Here is a 27,389-nt window from a genome sequence, read left to right as displayed (position 1 = left end):
TCCGTCTCAAAGAAAACAAAAAACAAAAACCAAAAATTAACCTGGCATGATGGCAGATGCCTGTAATCCCAGCTACTCAAGAGGCCGAGACACGAGAACTGCTTGAACCTGGGAGACAGAGGTTGCAGCGAGCCAAGATCATGCCACCACACTCTAGCCTGGGTGACAAGAGTGAAACTCTGTCTCAAAAAGAAAAGGTACAATGGCAAAATTAAATAATACTATTATAGAACATACTATATATTATATGGTGTTTTAAGAGTTCTTTTCTTTTGCACTGTTGCCCAGCTGGAGTGCAGTGCCAGAGATCTTGGCTTACTGCAACCTCCGCCTCCTGGGTTCAAGTGATTCTCCTGCCTCAGCCTCCTGAGTAGCTGGGATTACAGGTGCCTGCCACCATACCCAACTAATTTTTGTATTTTTAGTAGAGACGGGGTTTCATCATGTTTTTAAAGCACTTTCATATATTTCATGTTGATTTACAATAAAAACAGTTACATTATTAATCTGATTTTAAGAGAAACATGGCTCTTAGAGTAAAGATACAAATAATGGAGCCTCAGCCAGGCGTGGTGGCTCACTCCTGTAATCCCAGCACTTTGGGAGGCTAATGCAGGGGGAATCAGAGCTCAGGAGTTTGAGACCAGCCTGGGCAACATGGTGAAACCCTGTCTCTACTAAAAATACAAAAAAATTAGCCGGGCGAGGTGGTACATGCCTCTAATCCCGGCTACTCAGGAGGATGAGGAAGGAGAATGCTTGAACCCAGGAGGCAAAGGTTGCAGTGAGCCAAGATCATACCATTGCATTCCAGCCTGGGTGACAGAGTATGAATGTCTCAAAAGAAAAAAAACAAGGCAAATAATGAAGCATAACCTAAAATTCACATCTATTCTAATGGCCTTTTCATCATAATAGACAACAGATAAATATGTGTACTGATAATTTGATCAAACTTAGAAAGGTAGTAACTGTATTATTCTGTATAATTATTCTGGAGAACCACAAGAAACCTCAATGTATAGATCTTCCAGACCATTAAATGTCTGCTATAAATAAAAGCATTTAGAAAATGGGTTTAACACAATGATCAAAACTCTAAGAGAACAATAAATGAAGGGAAAGGCAATGACAAAATAGAAATGGCGGACTCTCAAAGGAATGTGGGAAAGTATCAGATAAAGCATTATAAACCAATCTAGCCAGAGTGTGGTGGTACGTGCCAGTAGTCCCAGCTACTTGGTAGGCTGAGATAGAAGGATCAATTGAGCTCAGAGGATCGAGGCCACAGTAAGTCACAGTTGGGCCTGGGCCACAGAGTGACAGCCAGACTCAATATAAAATAAAATAAAAAATAAACTAATCAAATCTTTATATGAACAAAGTAGTACTGTAATCTGATTAGTTATGACATGACACTTGGCTATAAATACAATTTACAAAAGCTATACAGTATTCACTTTAACACACATTTGTTAAATGAATTACCAAATCACAGATTACCAAAACTCCAAGATTAGTCTAAGAAGTAAGGAACAAAAACAGGTTCTACCTTGTCAATAATGGACTGCATGTGAGATTTATGAGACTGGTCACCATAAAGCAAAGAGGACCATTGGTCTGGTGCAATTCGTAAGCCGGCTTCCATAGCAATCTGCACTATCTGGGAGTCATGTTCTCGCCGCAGAGCTTCATAGGTTCTAAATTCTTCTTTCAGCTGCATCAAAGAAGAGTCTTCATCACGTTTGGTGACCTAATAAGACAAAAATAATCTTATAATAAAGTTTAAAAAATGAGTTTATGCTTTATATGAACACATAATTTTTAATGTAACAAATTTAGCAGTAATAGCAAGATTAAAATGAAATATACCATTTGCCTGCAAAATATTTTCTCCTCAACTTATTGAGGTAGGTATATTATTATCACCCCAATAACTTACATTCTGAAGCAAGTTGGATTTAGGCCAACATTTTCTGGTAGGTCTTTCAGAAAGCATCAATACAGGCTGAAAATCTCTTATCCAAAATGCTTACTTAGGTCAGAATTGTATCAGATTTCAGATTTTTTCAAATTTTGGAATATCTGCATTAAACCACTTGAGCATCCTTAATCTGAAAATCTGAAATGCTCCAATGAGCATGTGAGCATCATGTTGCTTTTCAAAAGTTTTGGATTTTGGATTTTTGTGTTAGGGATAGTCAATCTGTATGTGCCGGAATGAAATCCAAAGATTTAATACACTTTAACACATATGTGCAGTTTAAGGTGTATGTGTATGTATATGCATTCTTGAAAAAAAGTAAACACTAATACAATTATATATTCTGAAAAACAATACGTTTCTTCTCCATAAATATGGACTGTGACTCCTGGGCCTGCCTGACAATGAGCTGGTTGGGACTGATGACTGCAGAGCTTCAGATGCCGGTGTGATTCTAAAAATGATTTAATTTGTACTTGCCTTAATTTTCCATGGAGTTTTGTGGGATAGGCTCCTACCAGAAACTGTAAAGTGTGAGATGCTAGACTAGTCATAATAATGATAATATCATTTAGTAAGAAAAATAGCTACCACTTTTACAGCACTTAGTATGTGCCAGCCAATATATTAAATTACATTATTAACCATTATAGTACTGGATTAACTAATTTACTTCTCTTAACTTGTTAAGGTAGGTATATTGATATCACCCCAATAACTTATATTCTGAGTCAAGTTGGATTTAGGCCAAATGCTTAACAAATCAAAGTAAACTAATTAATTCTAGTCTAAGATAACCTCTACCCTAACATGTTTTAGAATACATTTTGCCGGCTGGGCGTGGTGGCTCAAGCCTGTAATCCCAGCACTTTGGGAGGCCAAGGTGGGTAGATCAAAAGGTCAAGAGATCGAGACCATCCTGGTCAACATGGTGAAACCCCGTCTCTACTAAAAATACAAAAAAAATTAGCTGGGCATGGTGGCGTGTGCCTGTAATCCCAGCTACTCAGGAGGCTGAGGCAGGAGAATTGCCTGAACCCAGGAGGCGGAGGTTGCGGTGAGCCGAGATCGCGCCATTGCACTCCAGCCTGGGTAACAAGAGCGGAACTCCGTCTCAAAAAAAAAAAAAAAAAAAAAATTAGCTGGGCATGGTAGCACATGCCTGTAATCCCCGCTACTCAAGAGGCTGAGGCAGGAGAATTGCCTGAACCCAGGAGGTGGAGGTTGCGGTGAGCTGAGATCGTGCCATTGCACTCCAGCCTGGGTAACAAGAGCGAAACTCCATCTCAAACAGAAAAAAAAAAAAAAAAAAAAGAATACATTTTGCCTTGCTAACCTTTTATTACCACAAGGACTCATCTTTCTTGTTGTACAAAATTCCCATTTCATCCCTCTCACCAAAGAAACTACAAAATATTGTAATCAGGACTTCTAAGTCACACTGCTATAAAATTTACATGAGTGGTGGCATGTGCCTGTAGTCCAGCTACTGGTCAGGCTGCGTGGAAGGATTGCTTGATCCCAGGAAGTGAAGGCCAGCCTGGGCAAGACTCTCTCTCTCAAAAAACAAATTAATAAATAAATGTATACATTGCTTTTTGAGAGAGTGAGTCTTGTGGGATGTACTCTGATAGAATACATTTACTCATTACAAGGAACAAAGTCTAACTTACATTTTGTTAGAAACATACACATACAAACCAAATTGATAAAAATCAAGAACTACAGTCACAAAAACTGGATATATTGTGCCATTATTAAAAGGCAAGCCAAAAGACCAAATGCATATGTTTAGCATCCCCTCAATATATGCTAAACCTCACTGAAATTCAGAGTATGCTTTCTATATGTAACAATGGTTCCCTGAACTTGGCTCTCACCATTCTCTTTAACTAAAAACGATCAAGAATTTCAAAGAGATGAAACATCTAAGTCTCAGAACTTTATTCTACTAAGAAAGAACAAATTATCCTGCAGCTCAAAAAGGCCTTTCAAATGGAAATATAGGAGACACTAAAAGGACCCAGCCAGAACACAGCTGTATGGACACATATTCCTGCAAGGAAAATAATTATGACCTGAGTGAAAAAGCAGATTTTTGCAAATTTCCGATTTTCTTTATTCCTGTTAATGCTTTTTTTTTTTCTTTTTTTTGAGGTAGAGTCTCGCTCTGTCACCCAGGTTGGAGTGCAGTGGTATAATCTCGGCTCACTGCAACCTCTGCCTTCTGGGTTCAAGCAATTTTCCTGCCTCATCCTCCCCAGTGGCTGGGATTACAGGTGCATGTCACCACACCCAGGTAATTTAAAAAATTTTTTTAGTAGAGACAGGGTTTCACCATGTTGGCCAGGTTGGTCTCAAACTCCTGACCTCAAACGATACACCTGCCTCGGCCTCCCAAAGTGCTGGGATTACAGGTGTGAGCCACTGCACCCGGCCATATTACTGCTAATGCTTTAGAGTTCAGAGAGGTTCACTTCATGGGTATTCTGGGTTTTCTTGATCATGTATTCTTCTTCACAAAGGAAGACTGAATGTTTTCTTTCTTTTAAACTCACGGGGGAAGACTGAATGTTTTCTTTCTTTTAAACTTACAGGGGAAGGTTGCATTTTTCTTTCCAAAGCTTCCTATATAAAAGCTGTCTGGTGCTGTTAATGGACAACAATTAACACTGGAAGCAGACAGACACTCTAGAATGTAGTCTGTAAACACGATTTACTACACTGTAAAATCACATTACTCTAACCACTACAACAAGTGTGTTATTCAGAGACAATCTGACCAGTTAAAGTAGTTTTAGCTAGGGGTTCTTATAGCTCCAGAGGCACCGAGAGAAAATAGAGGCCCATTTTCAGTATATAGTTTGACTCCACAAAGAAACAGAGTAAGGTCACCATTTAGCTAGAGATTTAAAATTGTTTTTGTTTAAATGAAATCTGTATGCTCTCCTGTTAATTTTGTGAACGATTTCCTCCTTCTCAAAGGAGGAGACAATAGAATTTAGTAGGATAGCTAATGTGGCGGTTGTGTGTCAGATGACAGAATGTGGTGATCTGAGAATGTATTTCCTTACAGCTAACATGAATGAATTAACAATTTTTTTAAAAGACACGGTTTTCAAGTACTGGTTATGAGCTGTGCCAGAATCAAGACAGTTTGATTTTTAAAAGTCAGGAAAATAGGCTAGTTGTGGTGGCTCACACCTGTAGTCCCAGCACTTTGGGAGGCTGAGGTGGGCAGATCATCTGAGGTCAGGATTTCAAGACCAGCCTGGCCAACATGGTGAAACCCTGTCTCTACAAACATTAAAAAAAAAAAAAAAATTAGCCGGGTGTGGTGGCAGATGCCTGTAATCCCAGCTACTTAGGAGACTGAGGCAGGAGAACTGCTTGACCCAGGATGCAGAAGATACAATAAGCTGAGATTGCACCACTGTACTACAGCCTGGGTGACAGAGCAAGACTGCGTCTCAAAAAAAAAAAAAAAAAAAGAAAGAAAAAAAAGTCAAAAATAATACTGGACGCACAATAAATGTTACATAATGAATAACAATATTTGAGGCAGTGCTGATTCAATTTGGGATAAGAGACTACATCCAGCATTACCGTATAAACTGAAATGGCAAATGGAGCTTCATTATTGCATATGAGAAATTACACTAGGAGAAAATCTCTGAATAAAATTTATTTGGTGACTCACACTTTTAATCCCAGCACTTTGGGAGGCCAAGGGAGGCAGATCACCTGAGGTCAGGAGTTCAAGACTAGCCTGTCCAACATGGCAAAATCCCATCTCTACTAAAAATACAAAAATTAGCAAGCCAGGCTGGCCCTGCTTGTAATCTCAGCTACTCAGGAGACTAAGACAGGAGAATCTCTTGAACCCAGGAGGTTAGGTTGCAGTGAGCTGAGATCACACCACTGCACTCCAGCCTGAGTGACAGCAAGATTCCATCTCAAAACAAACAAATAAATAAAATTTATTTGTGCTTCATTCAATAACTCTCTTCAGACCAATTCTGCATAGTCTTTGTAAGAAACTGACATAGTTTCTTAGTCTCTTCAAATACAAAAATCTATAAACCTTGATTTGATCTATATTGTTCAATATTGAACATATAAAAATTCAATGTAATAGGATTAACTATAATAAGACACTATCTACATTCTTTAAAAGAATAAAGAAAAATTGCTGAAATTTTCTGAAAAGACACAGGCAACTTCATTAAACGCAAAGTTTTACTACTTAAGTTTGGGGTAGGTTCATACCTTGAAACAGGAGGCTCTATAAAGGAGCTGAACAACATGCCCAATGCTAGTTTTAGAGGCTTGAGGAAACCGTGGCTCCAACCTTTGCACCACAAACAGAACCAATACTTTTCTTGACAAAGCAGAACCGTCTTCTAAGGCCAGTAGAACCAGCTTTAAAGCTTCCTCCTGCATTGCTAGGGAAAGTTGGGCAAAACCAAAATTTATCAAGTACATAAATAAGATAAATCCATCTATTAGAAAGGAAATATTCAATCGTTTCGGCAGCTATCACTCAATTAACTGGCAACACAATAAGATTAACCAGCAACGGCCGGGCGCGGTGGCTCAAGCCTGTAATCCCAGCACTCTGGGAGGCCGAGGCAGGTGGATCACGAGGTCAAGAGATCGAGACCATCCTGGTCAACATGGTGAAACCCTGTCTCTACTAAAAATACAAAAAATTAGCTGGGCATGGTGGTGCGTGCCTGTAATCCCAGCTACTCAGGAGGCTGAGGCAGGAGAATTGCCTGAACCCAGGAGGCGGAGGTTGCGGTGAGCCAAGATCGTGCCATTGCACTCCAGCCTGGGCAACAAGAGCAAAAACTCCGTATCAAAAAAAAAAAAAAAAAAAAAAAAAAAAAAAAAAAAAAGATTAACCAGCAACACACTTTTCAAACCATTTTTGTGGGCAATTTTGTATTACATTCTATATATTTTATGAAGAAAGCAGGTAAGTGATTAATGCATTTAAGAAAAACTTCTATCAAAATGAATGAACTTTCTGCTACAGGTGTGAAAAAAGGAAAAATTTAAAAAATTTTTAAAAAAATTTTGGCATTAGAGAAAAGTTTTGTGTTTTTATCCTGGAGACAAACCATAAAAAAAAAAAAAGAGAGAGAAAAGTTTTAGTACATCACTTACAATTCCTACATCATACTTTTAGAATTACCAGCAGAATAAATACGAAAACTTAATTACGTACCTGGTCCAAGGAACTGGCAGCCCCTAGCCCTTACTGCTGCCCAAAGATTCGAGGAGAGCTGCTGAGGATTCTGGTGCTGGAGAATGAGCTCTGTAACTGTTCGTTCACCTAAAGATCGAGCTGCCCTCATGGCACGAATCCTGCCTTCTTCTTCTACTAGTTGACAGTGGACCAGAGTCACAAGCTTCCTCTGCATTGGGCGACTCAGAACACTCTGAGTAGTGCTGTTCAGACCCACTCCTTTAAAAGAATAAGGAAGTTATTTCTAGGTTCACAATGCAATCTTAAAGTTCAGGAGCAATTCCTCTGTTGGGTTAACTTGTGGGTATGTGAATAGTTCTGGGTCCTACTAGAGTATTTAAAATAAACAACAAAACCACACATGTAAAGCCTATTTATGTATATATTTTTAAAGTATACAAATGTATATATGAGTTATCTCATGTACACTTAACACTCATTACGACATTAAATATACCATTACTCATTTTAATCACTGAGGAAATAAGAAAAAAAGACTAGACAACATTGATAATTGGTTTATAATCTAAATCTTGAGGCCCTAAGAGTTCTGGTATATTATTTCATAGTGGTTAATCTTACTTTCCTAATTAAATAGCAAGCCCTTTCTGTGCAGTAATGGCAACTTCCATATTTACTATACCCACTATAGCATAGCATATAAAACCTGATAGCAGGCAAACCACTCAGAGTTGTCAAATAATGGAAAACCCTTCTGAAGTAAGTAGTTATACTTGCTTTTATGATCATTCCAATAATGTTTTCATCATCATATAAACTCAAAATTCACTACTTAATTTGATGTGGTTTGTGTTAATGATATTTAACACAAAATGAGTTTGGTTTACTAAATTTGGTTTAATAAATTTCATTAACATTCACTTAATAGCTCATAATTTTATGGTAACAGAAGTTTCTTTAATAGACATTTACTTAGTATAAATAATTGCATCAAATTTACCTTTAATTAGGTTTTTAGTGAACTCCTCCGGACTTCTAATATTAAGATTATGTACTGAATATTTAAAAAAGCAATTTTGCTCTTTAAATAAAAACCAAAAACAAACTTACCTCTAGCACTGCTGAGCGGTTTTAAGTACAATGCTAATTCTTCTACACATTTCTTGGCTTCTTCATAATGCTTTGTGTCTTCCACCCCACTACACAAAGTAATGGGCTGCTGCTCAGGGACCTGGAGGCCAAAAGAAAAGATCCGTCTGAGTGCTCGTTCACTAATTATAGGTTTTATTTAGTATAGTTTATGTACTCACAATGCTAAATCATAAATCAAAACTACCCCGAAATTTACTGAATTCTTTCAAAAGATCTTTCCTACTAACATGTATCTTTTCATTCCTGTTTTGTTTCTCTAACAGCCCAATTAAAACAAAATCCACATACCATTAAGGTAAAATTCACATACCATGCAACTGACTGGTTTAAAGTATATACAATGCCATGGTTTCCAGTATATTCACAGTTGTGCAAACATAACCACAGTCACCTTTAGAACCTTTCATTACCCCAAGAAGAAACACAGTACCCTTTCAACAGCTACCCCTTCTTTCTTTCCAACTACCCACCAACCCTTGGAAAGATGAATCTATTTTCTTTGGATTTACCTATTCTGGACATTTCACATAAGCAAAAAATCAATACAATATATAGTCTTTTCTGACTTGCTTCTTTCACTTAACGATGTTTTCAAGGGTTTCCCGGGTTGTATCAGTACTTCATTCATTTTCATCATTGAGTAACATTCCATTGTATAAATATATCACACTTTATTTATACAATCATCAGTTGACAGACATATGGGTTTTTTCTTTCTGACTATTATGAATAACGCTGGTACGAACATCTGTGTACAAGTTTTTATGTAGACAAAAGTTTTTGTTTCTCTTAGGCATATACCTAGAAATCTATATTTGAACTTTTGAAAAACTGCCAGACTATTTTCCAAAAGCAGAGTCCATTTTATATAACTACCAGAGTGTGTAAGGATTCGAATTCTTCTACATACTTATTATCTTTTTTTCTTTTTTGGACAGCAGTACCTATTTATTGGACAATTCCAGGTCATTCCTGACCTTGTGATTCACCCGCCTCGGCCTCCCAAAGTGCTGGGATTACAGGCGTGAGCCACCGTGTCCGGCATTCCAGGTCATTCCTAACACATCACAGCAGGGTATGTACAGTCTGGCCAAGAGGAGGGACGGAGGGGGCGCACAGACACACAGGGATGGTGGGGAAGTGAACACAAACCGCTGTCTTTCCTTTTTGGTTAAAGAAAAAAAAACTATAATCACTATCCTGCTCATAAGTAAAAGTGAGACGGAAAAAACTTGATGGCTTGAATGTGGCATTTAGACCTCTCCTCCTCCCGTTTCATATGCACAGTTTATTTGGGTAATGCTATTGTCACCAGCAGAACACCTATAAGCAAGAACAAAAGTCAGGAAGGAAAAAGTATGAACAAAAGGAAGCTGGAGAAGGTGGCCCTCGGCCCCGGGAGGGGGCAGGTGTGCAGGAAGGTATGCCTGCTCTTCTCGAACTCCTGCAGCAGCCCCAGTCTTGTTCTCCGTGTCCTCCTTGGGCTGGATATACCAGCAGAGCTCACAGATGAGCAACACCCTCAGGGTGGCCTCTTCGTGGTTGTCCTGGATGTCCACATTGACGACGTGTACTAGCTGGCAGGTCTCCTGTTCTCTGGAATTCAGATCTTCCACCACCTCAAGTGAGGATCAGATCAAACAGGTCTTTGTAGTTCTGGAATCCTTCTGGCAGGGCTTGATTCTCTTATTTCTGTCCGGCATATGCAAAATGCCATTCTGTGTATAGAGTTCTTTGTCTTTCCTAAGAAGATCATTGTACATCTGGTCATACGTGGTTTTGAAATCATAAACACTGGGCTTATCGGGAGCTGGTCCTGGAAGCTTCACCTGAGTCCCTGTTCCAAAGGATTGGACACTGACTTCTCGTTTGCTGAGGATGTTGTGCACCTCCATGCTCCGGTTCTGGCTGCTTGAGCACAACACCGCCACCCATGGGGATGACAGCATGGCGGCCACACAGCCTATGGAGATCCTGCTCGGGCTCCCACCCTACCACGGCGCTTCCACGCGAGCAAAATGGCCTTTTTTTATATAGCGATCCTGGTGGCTGAAAAGCAGTAATTCATTTTGGCTTTTTAAAATGAATAACGATTGCATATATTTATGGGGTACAATGTGATGTTTTGATTGATACATTCACAATGTGAGATGACTAAATCAGGTTAATTAAAAAATCCATCACCTCACACATTGTTTTTTGCAAATTTTAAATAAAATCTACTATTATAAGTTTTGAAACATATAATGTATTACTATTTATAATTACTATTACTATTTATAATCACTATTGCACAACAGATCACTAAAAGCTATTCCTCCAGTCTAACTGAAGCTTTGTATTCTCTGATAATTATCTCTTCTTCCCATCTACCTTCCTCCCCCTTCATTGTGGTTTTGATTTGTATTTCCCTGATAGCTAATGATGGTAACCATTCTTTCATATGCTTATTAGCCATCTGTATATCTTCTTTGGAGAAATGTCTAATCAGATCCTCTGTCCATTTTTCCTAATATATTTTATTTTGTAGAACAGTTTTAGAGTTACAGAAAATTGGCAAAGGTAATACACAGAATTCTCATTATCCTGTGTTCAGTTTTCCCTATTAACCACATCTTACATTGGTATGGTACTTTTTTTTTTGAGACAGAGTTTTGCTCTTGTTGCTCAGGCTGGAGTACAATGGCATGATCTTGGCTCACCACAAACTCCGCCACCCGGGTTCAAGCAATTCTCCTGCCTCAGCCTCCCAGGTAGCTGGAATTACAGGCATGCATTACCATGCCCAGCTAATTTTGTATTTTTCGTAGAGATGGGCTTTCTTCATGTTGGTCAGGCTGGTCTTGAACTCCTGCCCTCAGGTGATCTGCCCGCCTTGGCCTCCCAAAGTACTGGGATTACAGGCGTGAGCCACCATGCCCAGCAAGTATGGTACATTTGTTAAAATTAATGAGCCAGTATCAACATATTCATAATTAACAACTAAAATCTATATGTTAATCAGATATCCTTAGTTTTCACCTAATGTTCTTTCTCAGTTTCAGGATCCCACCTAGGATAGCATATTACATCTAGTTTTCAGAGAGAATCTTGCTCTGTCACTCAGGCTGGAGTACGGTGGCAATATCTGGGCTCACTGCAACCTCTGCCTCCCAGGTTCAAGCAATCCTCCACCTCAGCCTCCTGAGCAACTGGGACTATAGGCACACGCCACCACACCCAGCTAATTTTGTAATTTTTATAGAGATGGGGGTCCTATTACATCACCCAGGTTGGTCTCGAACTCCTGGGCTTGGCACCATCCACCCACCTTGGCCTCCTTCTCTCCTTCCATGTTTCTCTTTCTCTCTTTTATTTTTAAGTTGAGACAAGGTCTTACTCTGTTGCCCAGGTTGGAGTACAGTGGCAAAATCTAGCTCACTACAACCTCCCACCTCCCAGGTTCAAGAGCGTCTCATGCAAAAGTAGCTGGGATTACAGCATGTGCTACCATGCCCAGCTAATTTTGTGTATTTTTAGTAGAGATGGGATTTCACTGTATTGGCCAGGCTGGTCTCGAACTCCTGGCCTCAAGTGATCCGTCCGCCTGCCTCAGCCTCCCAAAGTGCTGGGATTACAGGCATGAGCCACTGCACTGGCCCTTCCAAGTCTCCTTAAGCTCCTCTTGGCTTGGACAGTTTCTCAGACTTTCCTTGTTTTAATGCCCTTTATAGTTTTGAGGAGCAGTGGTCTGGTATGTTGTAGAATGCCCCTAAACTGGGATCTGTCATTTTTCTCATGAGTATTCTGGGGTTATGGATTTTTGGAAGTACGATCACTTCCAAAAGTGCCATTTTCATCACATCATATCAAAGATATATAGCACCAACACAACTTATTATTGCTAATGTTAAATTTGATCAGCTGGTTTGGTCAGTGTTTACCAGGTTTCTCCACTATAACGTTACGTATCTCCCATCTTTCAAACTGTACTTTTTGGAAGGAGTCACTATGCGTAGCCTACACACATTGTACATCCTAGAAGGCAGAGTATCCATGTAATTATTTTGGAATTCTGCATGGGAGACTTGTCTCTTTCTTCCATTTATTTATTCAATCATTTAATTTTATTGTGTAGACTCAAGTATATTTATCTTATACCTGGGTTATAATCCAATCTCATTTATTTTGCCATTCAAACTGTTTTAGCTTTGGCCATTGAGAGCTTTTTTGGCCATTGACAGCTAAAACATTAGTTGGCTCCTGTGTGCCTTTGATACAGCCCCCATTACTCTGTGTACATGTTTATGTATGTTCTGAATACTTCTCTTTACTTTCCAGCATTATAAGCTACTTCAGGCTCATTTTGTATATTTGCTGTCCCAGTGTCAGAATTGGCCATTTCTCCAAGGAACTCTGGTTTCTTTTATTGGAGAACGGTATTAGAAACCAAGATATGAATGCACATCGCTATTGGGGTGTTGTTCCTTCTGGGCCATCTTAGATGGAAGAGCAAGGAAATATGTTAGTGTAATAACCCGAGATGTATACATATCAATTTCTGTATCCATATCAAGCTAAACATGAGTTTATGACTCCAACTTGAATCCATTGCCACATGAATCATTCAAATGTCTTCTTCCTTGCTTATCTGTGAACTTTAACAGTGAGAAAACTTGCTCCAATCATTTGCCATTTACTTACTTAACTGTTCAATTCCAATATGTATTATACATACAGCTGCATCAGAATTAATTCATACCCCCATGGGAAAAGACTAGAGTATACTACTTATAGATAATATCTTCCTCTATCTTTAATCTTACACAATCCATCTTTCTCCTCCACCCCTTTAGTGAAATTGTTTCATATATTTCAGATTGTTTTCCAAATCTTTGTAAAGTTCTAGTTTTTGACAAATTCACAGTGTCATACAGCCACAATTACAGAATCATAAAGAACAGTTTTACTGTCCTAAGCAATACTCTGTATTTCACCAAATTCAATCCTCCCTCCTTCCTCCTGAATCCCATGGCAACCACTGATATTTTTATTGTTGCTATGGTTTTATCTTTTACATAATATCATATAATTGGAATCATACAGTATGTAGCCTTTTCATACTGATATCTTTCACTTAGCAATGATATACATTGAGATGTAACCATGTCTTTTTGCGACTTGACAGCAATGTCTTTTTATTATTTCACTTTTTTTTTTTTTTTTTTTGAGACAGAGTTTCGCTCTTGTTACCCAGGCTGGAGTGCAATGGCATTTTATACGATGTTCCATTGTATGGATATACCACTGTTTATCCATTCACCTATTAAATGATATCTCAACTATTTCCATTTTTTGGCAATCATGAATAAAGTTGTTATAGTCATATGAAGGTTTCTGTGTAGATATAAATTTTCAAGTTAGTTGGGTAAATAGCTACTATGTTAAGTTCATAAAGAAACTGCCAAACTGTCTTTCAAAGTGGTTATATCATTTTTCATTTCCAAAAGAATCGAGAGTTTTTTTTCTTTTATCTTTTTTTTTTTTTTTTTTGAGACAGAGTCGTTCTGTCACAGAGGCTGGAGTGTACTGGCATGATCTTGGCTCACTGCAACTTCCACCTACATGGTTCAAGCGATTCTCTGCCTCAGCCTCTTGAGTAGCTGACTTTACATGCACACGCCACCACACCCAGCTAATTTTTGTATTTTTAGTAGAGATGGGATTTTACTATATTGGTCAGGCTGCTCTTGGAACTCCTGACCTCATGATCTGCCCGCCTCAGCCTCCCAAAGTGCTAGGATTACAGATGTGAGCCACCAAGCCCGGCCAGAATTAGAGTTTTTGTTGGTCCATATCCTCACCAGCATTTGGTGTTGCTAATGTTTGGATTTTGGCCATTCTAACTGGTGTGTAGTGGTATCTCACTTGCTTTAATTTGCAATTCCTTAGACAACTGCTGAGCTATATTTCATTTGCTGATCTGCCACCTGTATAATCTATTTGATGAGGTGACTGCTCAGCTCTTTGTCCATTTTCAAAATTGGGTTGTCTTTTTATCAATGAGTTCTAAGAGTTCTTTAAATATTCTATATATGTCTTTATCAGAAGTATGATTTTACAATTGTTTTCATACATTCTGTGGGTTGTTCTTTTCGCTTTCTTGTTTGTATCTTTGTTTTTTGTTGTTGCTGTCATTTTTGAGATAGGGTCTCATTCTGTCACCCAAACTAGAGCATAGTGCTGCAATCACAGCTCACTGTAGCCCTGACCTCCTGGGCTCAGGTGATACTTCCACCTCAGCCTCTCAGATATGTGGGACTACAGGCATGTGCCACCACACCCAGGAATTTTTTTTTTTCGTATTTTCTGTAGAGATGGGGTTTTGCCATGCTGCCTAGGCTGGTCTTAAACGATCCACTCAGCTTGGCCTCCCACAGTGCTGGGATTACAGATATTAGCCACTGCACCTGGCCAGTATGAACATATCTTTGAAACACAGTTTTTAGTTTTAATGAAGTTCAACTTCTCTTTTTCTTTTGTTTCTTGTGCTTTTTCTCATATCTTAAAAAACAAAAAAAAACCCACTGCCTATTCCATGGTCATGAAGACTTATGTCTATATTTTCTTCTAAGAGTTTCATAGTTTTAGTTCTTACATTTAGCCTTTGATCCATTTGAGTTAATATGAATAAATGGTTAGTCAAGTCTTAAGTTTCTTTTAACAATGATTTGTAGTCTTCAGTTTTACTTTTTTTGACAGTCATGCTCTGTCATCTAGGTTGGAATGCAGTGGTATAATCTTAGCTCACTGCAACCTCCACCTCCCAGGTTCAATACAGTCTCCTGTCTCAGCCACCTGAGTAGTTGGGATTACAGGTGTGCACCTTCATGCCTGGATAATTTTTGTATTTTTTGGTAGAGATGGGGTTTCACCATGTTGGCCAGGCTGGTCTTGGAACTCCTGGCCTTAGGAGATCTGCTAGCCTTGGCCTCCCAAAATGCTGAGATTACAGGCATGAGCCACTACACCTGGCCTAGTTTTACATTTCTTTTGTTAAATATATTCTTAGTATTTTACTTTTTTGATGCTCTTATAAATGAAATTGATTTCTGTTTTCAGAGTGTCCATTGCTAGTGTATAGAAATGTATTATTTATTTAACAAATCTTTAGTAAGGGCCTACTATGTGCCAGACATTCTTTCTTATATGTGTAAGAAAACTATTATTAACATATTGTGGATGAACGTATACAACACTAGCTGGGTATGCTGGCTCATGCCTGTATTCCTAGACCTCTGGGAGGTTCCAGTGGGTGGGTCACTTGAGGCCAGGATCTGGAGACCAGCCTGGCCAACATGGCGAAACCCCATCTCTACTAAAAAGACAAAACTTAGTTGGGCATGGTGGTGCACACCTGTAATCCCAGCTACTTGGGAAGCTGAGGCACGAGAAACACTTGAGCTGGAGAGGCGGAGGTTGCAGTGAGCCAAGATTGTGCCACTCCAGCCTGTGCCACAGAGCAAGAAAAAAAGAAAGATTATGAAACATTGTAAACGCATTTTTACACCTTTGAAAGACTTTTGCTTTTTCAGACAACTGATATTTATATATTCATCTTATATTCTGTAACTTTGCCTAACTAGTGTTTTGTTTCTATTAGCTTTTCCTTTGTAAATTTCTTAACATTTTCTGTATATAAGACCATGTCATCTGTGAATGAGATAGTTTTTACTTTTTTCCTTCTTATCTGAAAGTCATTGGTTTAATTTAATTGCCTAATTGCCCTGGCTAGAAGGTCCTGTATGATGTTAAACAGAAATAGTTAAGAGTGGAGTTCCTTGACTTGTTCCTGATCTTTAAGAAAAAGAATCTAGTTTTTCACCATTCAGTATGTTAGTTGTGGGTTTTTCATCCACGTTCTTTAATGGGTTCAAGAAGTTTCTTTCCTAATTGTTTCAGTGCTTTTTATCATGAAAAGGTATTCAATTTTGCCAAATGCTTTTTTTGTGTCTACTGAGATGATCATATGTGTGCAATTTTGAAATGTTTATTGATATAGTGAATTACTAATTGATTTGCAGATGTTAAATCAACTTTACGTTCCTAGGACAAATTGGTGATGATCTATTTTAAAGTCTAATTTATTATTTTTTTTCCTTTTAGATGAAAGAAAAAAAATTTTTTAATTCTGATAATATATACATACACTGTAATCCCAGCACTTTGGGAGGCCAAGGCGGGTGGATCACGAGGTCAAGAGATCGAGACCATCCTGGTCAACATGGTGAAACCCCGTCTCTCCTAAAAATACAAAAAATTAGCTGGGCATGGTGGCGCGTGCCTGTAATCCCAGCTACTCAGGAGGCTGAGGCAGGAGAATTGCCTGAATCCAGGAGGCGGAGGTTGCGGTGAGCCGAGATCGCGCCATTGCACTCCAGCCTGGGTAACAAGAGCGAAACTCCGTCTCAAAAAAAAAAAAAAAAAAAAAAAAAAAAATATATATATATATATATATATATATATATATACACACACACACACATACACACATACACAAAATGTACCATCTTAACCATTTTTAGGTCTGTAATACATAAAGTATGCTCTAATGGTTCCCAAACATTGTGCTATAGTTTTTGCCACCTTTTTCGTCTTTCATTTCAGTTAACGTCTACTGAGTAAAACTGCCTGATGCAGCTGCACCTTCTCTACTGAGTAAAGTGTACTGGTTTTATGAACAATATTTTTCTCAATGTTAAAAGAGGTTTTTATTACTTACATCTTAGGTTTTTTTTTCTTTTTTTGAGACAGGGTCTTACTCTGTCACCCAGGTTGGAGTGCAGTGGTGTGATCTTGGCTTACTGCAACCTCTGCCTCCTGGGTTCAAGCAATTCTTGTGCCTCAGCCTCCCGAATAGTTGGGATCACAGGTGCACACCACCACACCCAGCTAACTTTTTTGTATTTGTAGTAAAGACAGGATTTCACATTAGCCAGGGTGATCTCAAACTCCTGACCTCCAATGATCCACCCGCTTCGGCCTCCCAAAGTACTGGGATTACAGGCATGAGCCACCACACGTGGCCTTACGTTTCTCTAGTGATCTGCATAGCTAGGTTTATTGAATATCTGACAAGATTAAATGGATGTTACTGTGCTATGACTGAAAAGCACTGGGCTACCTACCACAATAAACCCAACATGCTGAAATAAAGGGTTTGCAGTACCAAACAGAATTACACCTATTTAAGTAGAAGGCAATGTTACCCAATTTTAGGGTTTGCAGTACCAAACAGAATTACACCTATTTAAGTAGAAGGCAATGTTACCCAATTTTAATTCAACAGGTTTCTCTCAGGAGAAAAACACACAAAACACACACACACACACACTTGAAAGCATCAAGTCACCCATCTTACCTGAGCACCCACGAGCTGTAGCAATGCTGAGTTCACAGGGAGGAGCTCAATGTCTGTATTGATAGTGGTCTGGTCAAATGGGCAAGCCTTGCGGTGGAGTTTATTTAGGCACATCTTGCAGACAGTATGGCCACAACCCAAACTGATGGGCTTTCGAATTGTTTCGTCGAAAGTCTGAGTGCAAATTGGGCAGGAGAGGAAATCCGTCCATTGCGGAGCTTGTACAGGCATTGCTTCTGGAGTTACAATTCACGAACACAAACACACACACAAATCTAAAGCAAAGATTCCACTGGAATCAAAATCTTTGAAAAAAAGTTTATCTTTTTTTTTTTTTAAATATCTTCTGTAGATACAGTCAGCACATAGTGTGAAATATAACCTGGAAAAAAAAAAAAAAAAAAAGAAAAAATTGCATGTCTTTCTTTCCAATTAAATTGCTGAAAAAAAACCACAAGTCCAGTCTTATTCCACAACTTTTTATACCACATTTGTACCACTGTAATCCATCTTTTTACACTTACAGATTTAGAGCCATGATAAAACATCTAGTTCCATTCCCTCATTTTAGAGATGGGAAGTAGTCCCCTGCCTGAGGGGACACTTGAAATTAGTAATAAAGTTAGATCCAGGACCCAAGTCTCTTAAGTTTATTTAAAGTCTCTCATTTTAAAAAATAAATATCTCTAAAACTTAATCTTGGCTGGGCACAGTGGCTCACATCTGTAATCCTAGCAATTTGAGAGGCCAAGGCAGGTGGATCCCTTGAGGTCAGGAGTTGAAACCAGCCTGGCCAAACATGGTGAAACCCCATCTCCACTAAAAATACAAATATTAGCCGGGTGTGGTGGCAGGCACCTGTAATCCCAGCTAATCAGGAGGGTGAGGCATGAAAATCGCTTAAGCCTGGGAGGCAGAGGTTGCAGAGGGCCAAGATGATGCCACTACACTCCAGCTTGGCTGAAGAGTGAGACTCTGTCTTAATAAATAAATAAGTAAATAAATAACTCTTTTTAAGGAAACTAGTAATATTGTATTTCTTGATCTGGGTTTCGTTAGTTGTGAAAATGTATCAAGCTCTTCACTTACGTGCACTTTTATGTATGTTCCACATCAATAAAGAGTTTTTCTTTGTAAATGGCCTAAAATAAAAAGTACCTTAAATACTTTGTCGTCAAATTTGGTAGGAGTAATGAGATAAAAAGAGACTGTGGGTTTTTTTTTTTTTTTTTTGAGACAGAGTTTCGCTCTTGTTACCCAGGCTGGAGTGCAATGGCGCAATCTCGGCTCACCGCAACCTCCGCCTCCTGGGTTCAGGCAATTCTCCTGCCTCAGCCTCCTGAGTAGCTGGGATTACAGGCATGCGCCACGATGCCCAGCTAATTTTTTGTATTTTTAGTAGAGACGGGGTTTCACCATGTTGACCAGGATGGTCTCGATCTCTTGACCTCGTGATCCACCCGCCTCGGCCTCCCAAAGTGCTGGGATTACAGACTTGAGCCACCGTGCCTGGCTCGAGACTGTGGGTGTATTTTTAAGTTTCAGATATTCTTCTGAGTTTTATATACTGGTAGATGTCTCTTTTAAGTTCCTTGTGTGGCCTATACTCATTTGCTACAGCATGTTTTAGAACTATATTGACTTCACAGCCATTCTGTTCTTACAGCAAGCTTGGTCAAGTCCTTGTTCTGATCTTTGTCTTCTCAACAAGATATGAAACAGACTACTCCCTCCTTATAAGTGTTAATGAACCACATTCCCCTTCTCCATCCTTCCCAACTCACTGGCTATTCTTCTGAAAGCTTAAAACTTAAAAATGCTGGAGTTATCAGGGTGCTATCTTGAGTTTCCTTTTCTCATCATGTTCTAGCTTAAAATCCTTACATGGCTTCCTATTATATTTAGAATAAAATTCAGATTTCTTATTCATATATACAAAGTCCTAAATGATATGACCTCTCCAACTGCATCACCTAACACCAGAAGATTTTCATCACAGGACCTTCTTTTCTTTTTCTTTCAGGCTCTATAGGCTTCAGGACATAAATCAGATGTTTTTTCTTTCCTTTTTTCTTTGTTGAGATGTTCTTAAAATTGCAGCAAGTATTTGAGAATCACTACATGTCCAGCACTGTAGGCTATGGACAGCAAGACAAACAACAGTTCAATCTTTCCCTGCTCTCCCACGATTTCAGGTCAATGCTGCTGTAACAAATTTCCTAAATGATTCTGCTGTAACAAAAACTGTTTAAAATAAAATTATAAAATATTATTGGTAAAAGATACCTTAGAGAAAGTATAATTCTAGTTTCACTGGTTTTTTAAGATAACATTCATTTATGTCTCTACCAGTAACAAGTCTTAAGTTTTTTCAAACACCTCTTTTTATTTAATCTCTACAACTAAAAAGTTGGTATCATATTCCTTATTTTTACCAAAAAAAAAAAAAAAAAAATTTCAGAGAACTTGTCCAAGTTTATAAAAGGGTAAGTAGCAAACTTAAGACAACAACCACCCCAGGTCTTCTTGACAGGAAAACTTATATACTTTCAACTATACCAGTTTTTGACATGGACTAGACCAAAGGCAAGAGAAGTACAACAGCTTCACTCAAAGAAGCCAAGTTTTCTGACTCCTAGTTTTAATGTCTCTTGTACCTCCACTGGGTTACCTTGCACACAAACCTATCACTGAACCTCTGAAAGATTCTGAAAATATCCTTGTCATATTAAAACTATAATTAGTAACCGTTGACCCAGATCAAGGTATCCATTAACCTTGGAAACAATACATACATGTGCATTCTTCTGGAAAGAAGATTCATGACTTTTATCATATTTTCAAAAGCTCTGTTGGGGAAGGGGGTAGAGGGAGGGAAGAATTACTGACCTAGACATAAATAACTTTTGATGGCCAGGCTCAGTGGCTAAGGTCTGTAATCCCAGTACTTCGGAAGGCTGAGGTGGGTAGGTCACTTGAGGTCGGGAGTTTGAGATCAGCCTGGCCAACATGGCGAAACCTCGTCTCTACCAAAAATACAAAAAACTAGCTAGGTGTTGTGGCGCATGCCTGCAATCCCAGCAACTCAGGAAGCTGAGGGAGGAGAACTGCTGGAACCCAGGAGGCGGAGGCTGCAGTGAGCCGAGATCCAGCACTGCACTCCAGCCTGGGCGACAGAGCAAGACTCTGTCTCAAAAAAAAACTAACAAACAAAAAAAACTTTTGAGAACCTAAGAATATTTTAAAAGTAGAAACAATTTATATGAACATAGGTTTCCTCCGTATTTATACCACAGTCTCAACAGACTCATACAAATTTTTCAGGCTGGGTGTGATGGCTCATACCTGTAACTCCAGCACTTTGAGGGGCTGAGATGGGAAGATGGCTTGAGCCCAGGAGTTTGAGACTAGCCTGGGTAACATAGGGAGACCCTCTCTCTACAAAAATTAGCCAGGCATGGTGGCATGCACCTGTGGTCCCAGCGACCCAGGAGGCTTAGGCTAAGGTAGGAGGATCACCTGAGCCCAGTCGAGGCTGCAGTGAACCACAAACATACCACTGCATTCCAGTCTGGGTGACAGAGCAAGACCTCCATCTCAAAAAAGAAAAAAAGAAAAGAAACCTTATTCAATTTCCCAGAAAAAATTAAATTCAGTTAGATGACAAAAAAAGGTTTTATTGGTCTTTACTATGTGTTCAGTACTAGGGATTTAAAAAAAATGGTAAGACATTCTAACACCACATGGAGTTTGCATTCTTTCACTAAACGTTTATACAATGATTACAAGTTATGGTAAGTGATACTTAGGCAAAGTACAGGGAGATACAAGCATATATAACAGAGGCAACCTGACAAAATTAGGGTAGAGCTGATGTACAGGTAAGTGATATTTATGTTAAGATTTTAAAGATGACTGCTGAATGAACATCATGGGAAGAATAATGTTTAATATGTGTGTATAGATTCTAGGTAAAGAAACAGCATAACCATAGATTCTGAGACTAGATAGAATATAGTACAAATAGGGAGCTAAAAAACAAACAAACAAACAAACAAAAAAACAGACAATAGTGAAACTAAACCCAAACAAAACTCAGAATAGACAGCAAGAGGTATGAGAATTAAAGAACTAAAGAATTAAAAACGACCAAAGAACACAGGATCTTCTAACTTATATGATGGCATTTGGTTACTATGCGAAGAGTAGTATAAAGCCATCGAAGGGACAGGAAGTGACTCACTTTGTTTTGAATGTTCTCCTGTGATATTATTATTCTCACCAATCACACAGTTCACTATGATCTCCTTCAAGGCCCAACTAGGAAGAGTAATAAGTATGCGTCTTTTCTCACTCTTGAGCCTTAAAGTACTCATATGCTGCTATACCAGCATGATGCCTATTTTTTAAAAACCTGTTACGTAAAAACTCTAATACAGAAAACAGATTGATTACAGTGATTATCCATATTACAGAAAGATAGTAAGTTTACCGAGGTATTTATAATAAGATCTAAAAGACCAGAAATTGATGCAATTGAAAAAAACTTAGCTGGATGTGGTGGCTCACACCATTAATCAGGACTTTGGGAGGCTGAGGCACACAGACTGCCTGAGGTCAGGAGTTTGAGACCAGCCTGGCTAACATGTTGAAACCAACTCTACTAAAAAAAAAAAAAAAAAAAAAAAAAAAAAAATTAGCAGGCATGGTGGCACACACCTGTAGTCCCATTCTCCTATTCAGGAGGCTGAGGCAGGAGAATCGTTTGAACCTGGGAGGTGGAGGTTGCGGTAAGCCAAGATTGCACCACTGCACTCCAGCCTGGGCATAACAGAGGGAGATTCTGTCTCCAAAAAAAAAAAAAGATTCCTGTGATAATCACTCTAAATGATTCAAAACATTTGTCCTTATTAAATTTATGTTCTTTTACACATTTGGATAGCCAAACCATCAAAACTTATTAGTTCTTTTCAAAATTTAAAAACTTTAGAATAGTTTGTAACTTCTCTCTCTCTTTTTTTTGTACTTTAGGTTCTGGGGTACATGTGCAGATCATGCAGGATTGTTGCGTAGGTACACACACGGCAAGGTATTTGCTGCTTTCATCCCCCCATCACCTGTATCTGGTATTTCTCCCCACGTTATCCCTCCCTGCCCTCCTGTAACTTATCTCTTTCAAAGAACTAGCATTCCCTTATTAATTTTATTGATCACTTCCATCTCTATTAACTTTGTAAAATAAAGTATGTAGCTCTTAATGTCTTAGATTTTCTAGTAAAATAGTTCTTAGACACAACTATAAAAAAACTTAATAGAATAAAAATACAAAAATCAATTCAGTTCTTCATTAAAAATAAAACCACTGGCCAGGTGTGATGGATCACACCTGTAATCTCAGCACTTTGGGAGGCCGAGGTGGGCAGATTACCTGAGGTCAGGAGTATTCGAGATCAGCCTGACCAACAAGGAGAAACACCGTCTCTACTAAAAATACAAAATTAGCTGGGCATGGTAGTGCATGCCTGTAATCCCAGCTACTCAGGAGGCTGAGGCAGGAGAATTGCTTGAACTTGGGAGGTGGAGGCTGTGGTGAGCCGAGATCAAGCCACTACACTCCAGCCTGGGCAACAAGAGTAAAACTACATTTCAAAAAAAAGAAAAGCATTATTTTGACCATAAAGACAGGTTTGAGAGACCAAGGGGAAAACAATATTCTTAAAGCTTGACTTTGCCTGGGAAATTTGATGATTAATAACAGAAAGTCGCTCTTAGATGACCCTATTTCAGGACTTACAAAATCACAAAGTAAAGATTTTTTTAGAAACTCGAAGTGTCAGTTAATTATAGATAGTAGATCTAAGAATTTCCATTTTCTCATTATTTAAATCTTTCTCTAAACTCAAGTCTTCTAAACATTCTCCAAGCTTCTCAAAGATAGTTTATATACTCTTCAAACACAACATGTATCTAAACCACAGAAGACATGATTTAGTGAATAAGCATTCTTTCAGTCAAAAGGAAACATATGAAAGAAAATTAATATACTAACATCCAGATTTTTTTGAACTTCCTCAGAATAAGGTATGTCAGCAAACTAAAAAAATCCACAAGACAAAAACAGCTGTAAATAATTCTGTTAAATCACTTGTGCATTTAAAATAAGTGAATAGTATGGTATGTAAATTATACTTCAATAAAGCTGTTAAAACAGTCAAAGCACATGCATTCAAGGCCTGCAGATAAATTGCTGGAGGGCAGGCCAAATCTAGTTCAATATTTCTATTGGAACCTTCCTAACTGAAACAGAAGAATCAGGAAGGTTCTTCAATGATGATGAGCCCTCTTTATTTCCAAAAAGATGCAAAAGAGTGACGCTGCTGTTCAATTATGAAAGCAATGATTAGTTTCCCCATCCGTTTAAATAAGGCCTCCCCTCTCCTACAGAAATGACAATTAGAGATTTTACTGTTGTTAACTGATAATACAGAATATACAAGATAATTAAACTGCAATCAGTTCAAGGGTCTGACCTAAGACCTGAGTTCAAAAATACCATATATTCTCCCCAATTATACATACACATTTTTACACCACTGAAGAGTGCTCACAGAAAACATTGAAAAGACTGCATTATGTGGTTATATGCCTTCTTCATGGCATTGACCAAAGCTACAGTACAGAATGTGACATTTAACATTTCACTGTTAATTTATCCCAATGTCTAAATTCTGGTTCAGAACCACCACTTTCTTAAATCTCTATACTTTTATCACTAATATGGCCATTTGACTTTACTCAGCTTTTTTTGCTTAACAAAGAAATATCTTATTAAAGTAAAAAAAGTATTTCAGCTGGGTGCTCTGGCTCACACCTGCAATCTCAGCACTTTTGGAAGGCTGAGGTGGGAGGATCACTGGAGACTCCAAGAGTTCAAGATCAACCTGGCCAACAAAGCAAGACCTTGTCTCTATAGGCAAAATTTTAAAATGAGCAGAGTGTGATGGCATGTACTTGTAGTCTCAGCTACTCAGGAGGCTGAGGCGAGAGATACACTTGATCCCAGAAGTTAAAGGCTTCAGTGAGCTATGACTACACCACTGCACTCTAGCCTGGGCAACAGAGTTGAGACCCCATCTCTCAAAAAAAAAAAAAAAAAAAAAGGAGAAAGAGAGAAAGAAAAAAAAGTATTTTAATGACTCCTAAACAATAAGACTACTGCCTGGGTCTACCAGCTAAGTGGCCAGTTTGTATATACCAAACGCCAAGTCTTACAGCTCCCTTAGCTACTAAATTCAAATGTATGCCTCTGCAAAATAACAACCACATGTTGTGAGCCTTCGTGTTTAATTATGACTAAAACATTGCCAATGAGCTACTACAGACAAAATTGTGATGACACGATGCATCAGGGAAGAGGTAAAACAGCTTGGTTTTCTGAAGAGCAATCATGTGTCAGTCACTGTGCTAGGTGTTTTCTGATGTTTCTCTTATTTAAATATCCACAATGTGAACTACCACCAGTAACTATATTTGTGAAGCAAAAACTAGGACATTATTATACTTTCAGTGCTCTATATACAGTATCTAATTAATTAAATGTTGACAGTAACACTGTAATGTAGTTAGCCCCATTTTAAAGATAAGGAAACCAACGTACCCAAGTCACAAAGCTAGTAAGTGGCAGTACTAGGACTCAAACTCACACCAAACTCCCAAGCTGGTTCTTTTAAACCCTATAATTTGTGCCATCTCATGAATAAAAGTTCATAGTAATTATTGCAAGGGAGCTCTTGAGAGGGACGAAAATGTCTTAAAATTGGATTAAAAATGGTTACACAACTCTGTAAATTCACTAAAAATCATTTGCATATTTAAAATTATGGTATGTAAATTATACTTCAATAAAGCTATTAAAATAGTCATTAAAGGCTTTTTAATAGTTTGAAATTTTTAAGTAATACTTTAGAAATACAGAAACTATTCAAATTTGTTCTATAAACACAGCAATAGCCCTATTAAATAGCTAAATTACATTGCTGTAAAGATTTCATCTAAATGTATCACATATTTATTACCATCTCCTCTATTATAGGTTCATTTTATATGTTCCTGATTTAGAGAGAGAAAAATGGAAATTAAAATTCCAGTATCTACTCTGGGCCAGTCACTCCTCTGAGGCATTATTATGCCCATTTTACAGACGGTAACTCGAGGTTTGGTGGCATTAAGTAAACTGCCCCAAATCAAAAACTGTTTAGCTGGGATTAACACCATGTCTTACATATTTGAAGCATAAGCTGGCCTATGAAAAATGTCTTATCAAACAAAACCACACTGTCTGTAAGAAAATCTTGGTTCTCTTCCCACCTTGCCCCATGAGATGAGATTTTTAACTCATTATTCTTGACCTTAGTTTTTCATTTCTCTGAATATTTTCACAGTAACCAGCATGTAGGGCCACATCGGAGAACAGAAAATGTTTCTATCTTGAAAAATGAAGCAGGAAATAAAAACACAAAGAAGAAAATTAACGAAGGACTATTACAATGCTTAATTTTTTAACTCTCAGCAGAGCATCAACTAATTTACAATGGAAATAGTCTAAAACTTGACGAGGCTCAAGGTTTTTCTAGTAATAATATCTTGTGAAGAAAGAGCCAGTTCTGATTGTAAAGATATCTCTTCCCAAAATGTATGGACTGAATTGTAACCCTATATATACAACCACCTGGATATAAATAATTTAATGTGATTATGTTAGTACAAATGGTAAGTACTTGGGACAGGCATAAAGAGAAGGCCTTCTGAGTTAGAAGGAAAAATAGCTTGAAAAACAGAACTTGTGGCCGGGTGCGGTGGCTCAAGCCTGTAATCCCAGCACTTTGGGAGGCCAAGGCGGGTGGATCACAAGGTCGAGAGATCGAGACCATCCTGGTCAACATAGTGAAACCCCGTCTCTACTAAAAATACAAAAAATTAGCTGGGCATGGTGGCGCGTGCCTGTAATCCCAGCTACTCAGGAGACTGAGGCAGGAGAATTGCCTGAACCCAGGAGGCAGAGGTTGCGGTGAGCCGAGATCGCGCCATTGCACTCCAGCCTGGGTAACAGGAGTGAAACTCCGTCTCAAAAAAAAAAAAAAAAAGAAAAACAGAACTTGTTAAAGAAAGGTTGAAGGAAAGTCTCAGGAGTTAATTCAGGTTGCTACTTTTTCAGCATTCAGAGGCAAAAAGAAAAATTTCTATTTCCAACCTAATGCTAGATTTAGTAGTTAAGAAAGGACAAAATCATTGATGGAGAAGCCGCCTGACCTGAGTTTGAAAGAGAGTGCCTGAGAAAGAGACAGTCTTTAAAAGTTATGCATTACATATAAGTGTGCTACACTAAAGAGGGCATTAGCCCTCTTTAGTTATCAAAGAGGTGGTAGAATGATGTAATCAGACTCAAAGGCATCATCTTTTTTTTTGTTTTTGTGTTTTCAAGACAGATTCTCATTCTGCTGCCCAGGCTGGAGTGCAGTGGCACGATCCTGACTCATTGCAACCTCCACTTCCCAGGTACAAGCCATTCTCGTGCTTCAGGCTCCAGAGTAGCTGGGATTACAGGTGTGTACCACTATGCCCAGTTAATTTTTGTATTT

At 38.5% G+C, this 27,389-nt stretch overlaps 1 protein-coding gene and 1 pseudogene across 3 annotated transcripts in view; both read right to left on the bottom strand.

The window, feature by feature from the left end:
• RC3H1 (ring finger and CCCH-type domains 1) overlaps window positions 1-27,389 on the bottom strand; it is an 89,337-nt gene that overhangs the window by 45,656 nt on the left and 16,292 nt on the right. For all 3 annotated transcript variants that reach the window (XM_039460063.2, XM_039460064.2, XM_074389726.1), the window contains exons 2-6: window positions 17,752-18,133; window positions 8,310-8,430; window positions 7,218-7,457; window positions 6,254-6,429; window positions 1,553-1,753 (exon numbers count right to left, since the gene is read on the bottom strand). In XM_039460063.2, coding sequence (XP_039315997.1) covers window positions 1,553-1,753; window positions 6,254-6,429; window positions 7,218-7,457; window positions 8,310-8,430; window positions 17,752-17,982 — 969 coding nt within the window. In that variant the 5' untranslated portion in view covers window positions 17,983-18,133. The remainder of the gene's footprint in view (window positions 1-1,552; window positions 1,754-6,253; window positions 6,430-7,217; window positions 7,458-8,309; window positions 8,431-17,751; window positions 18,134-27,389) is intronic.
• Window positions 9,611-17,745, bottom strand: LOC141582159 (RNA polymerase II subunit A C-terminal domain phosphatase SSU72 pseudogene; annotated as a pseudogene).

This window comes from Saimiri boliviensis, chromosome 19, assembly GCF_048565385.1.
Source record: "Saimiri boliviensis isolate mSaiBol1 chromosome 19, mSaiBol1.pri, whole genome shotgun sequence".
Classification (NCBI taxonomy): Eukaryota; Metazoa; Chordata; class Mammalia; order Primates; family Cebidae; genus Saimiri; species Saimiri boliviensis.
This window is presented reverse-complemented; position numbering and strand designations above follow the sequence as displayed.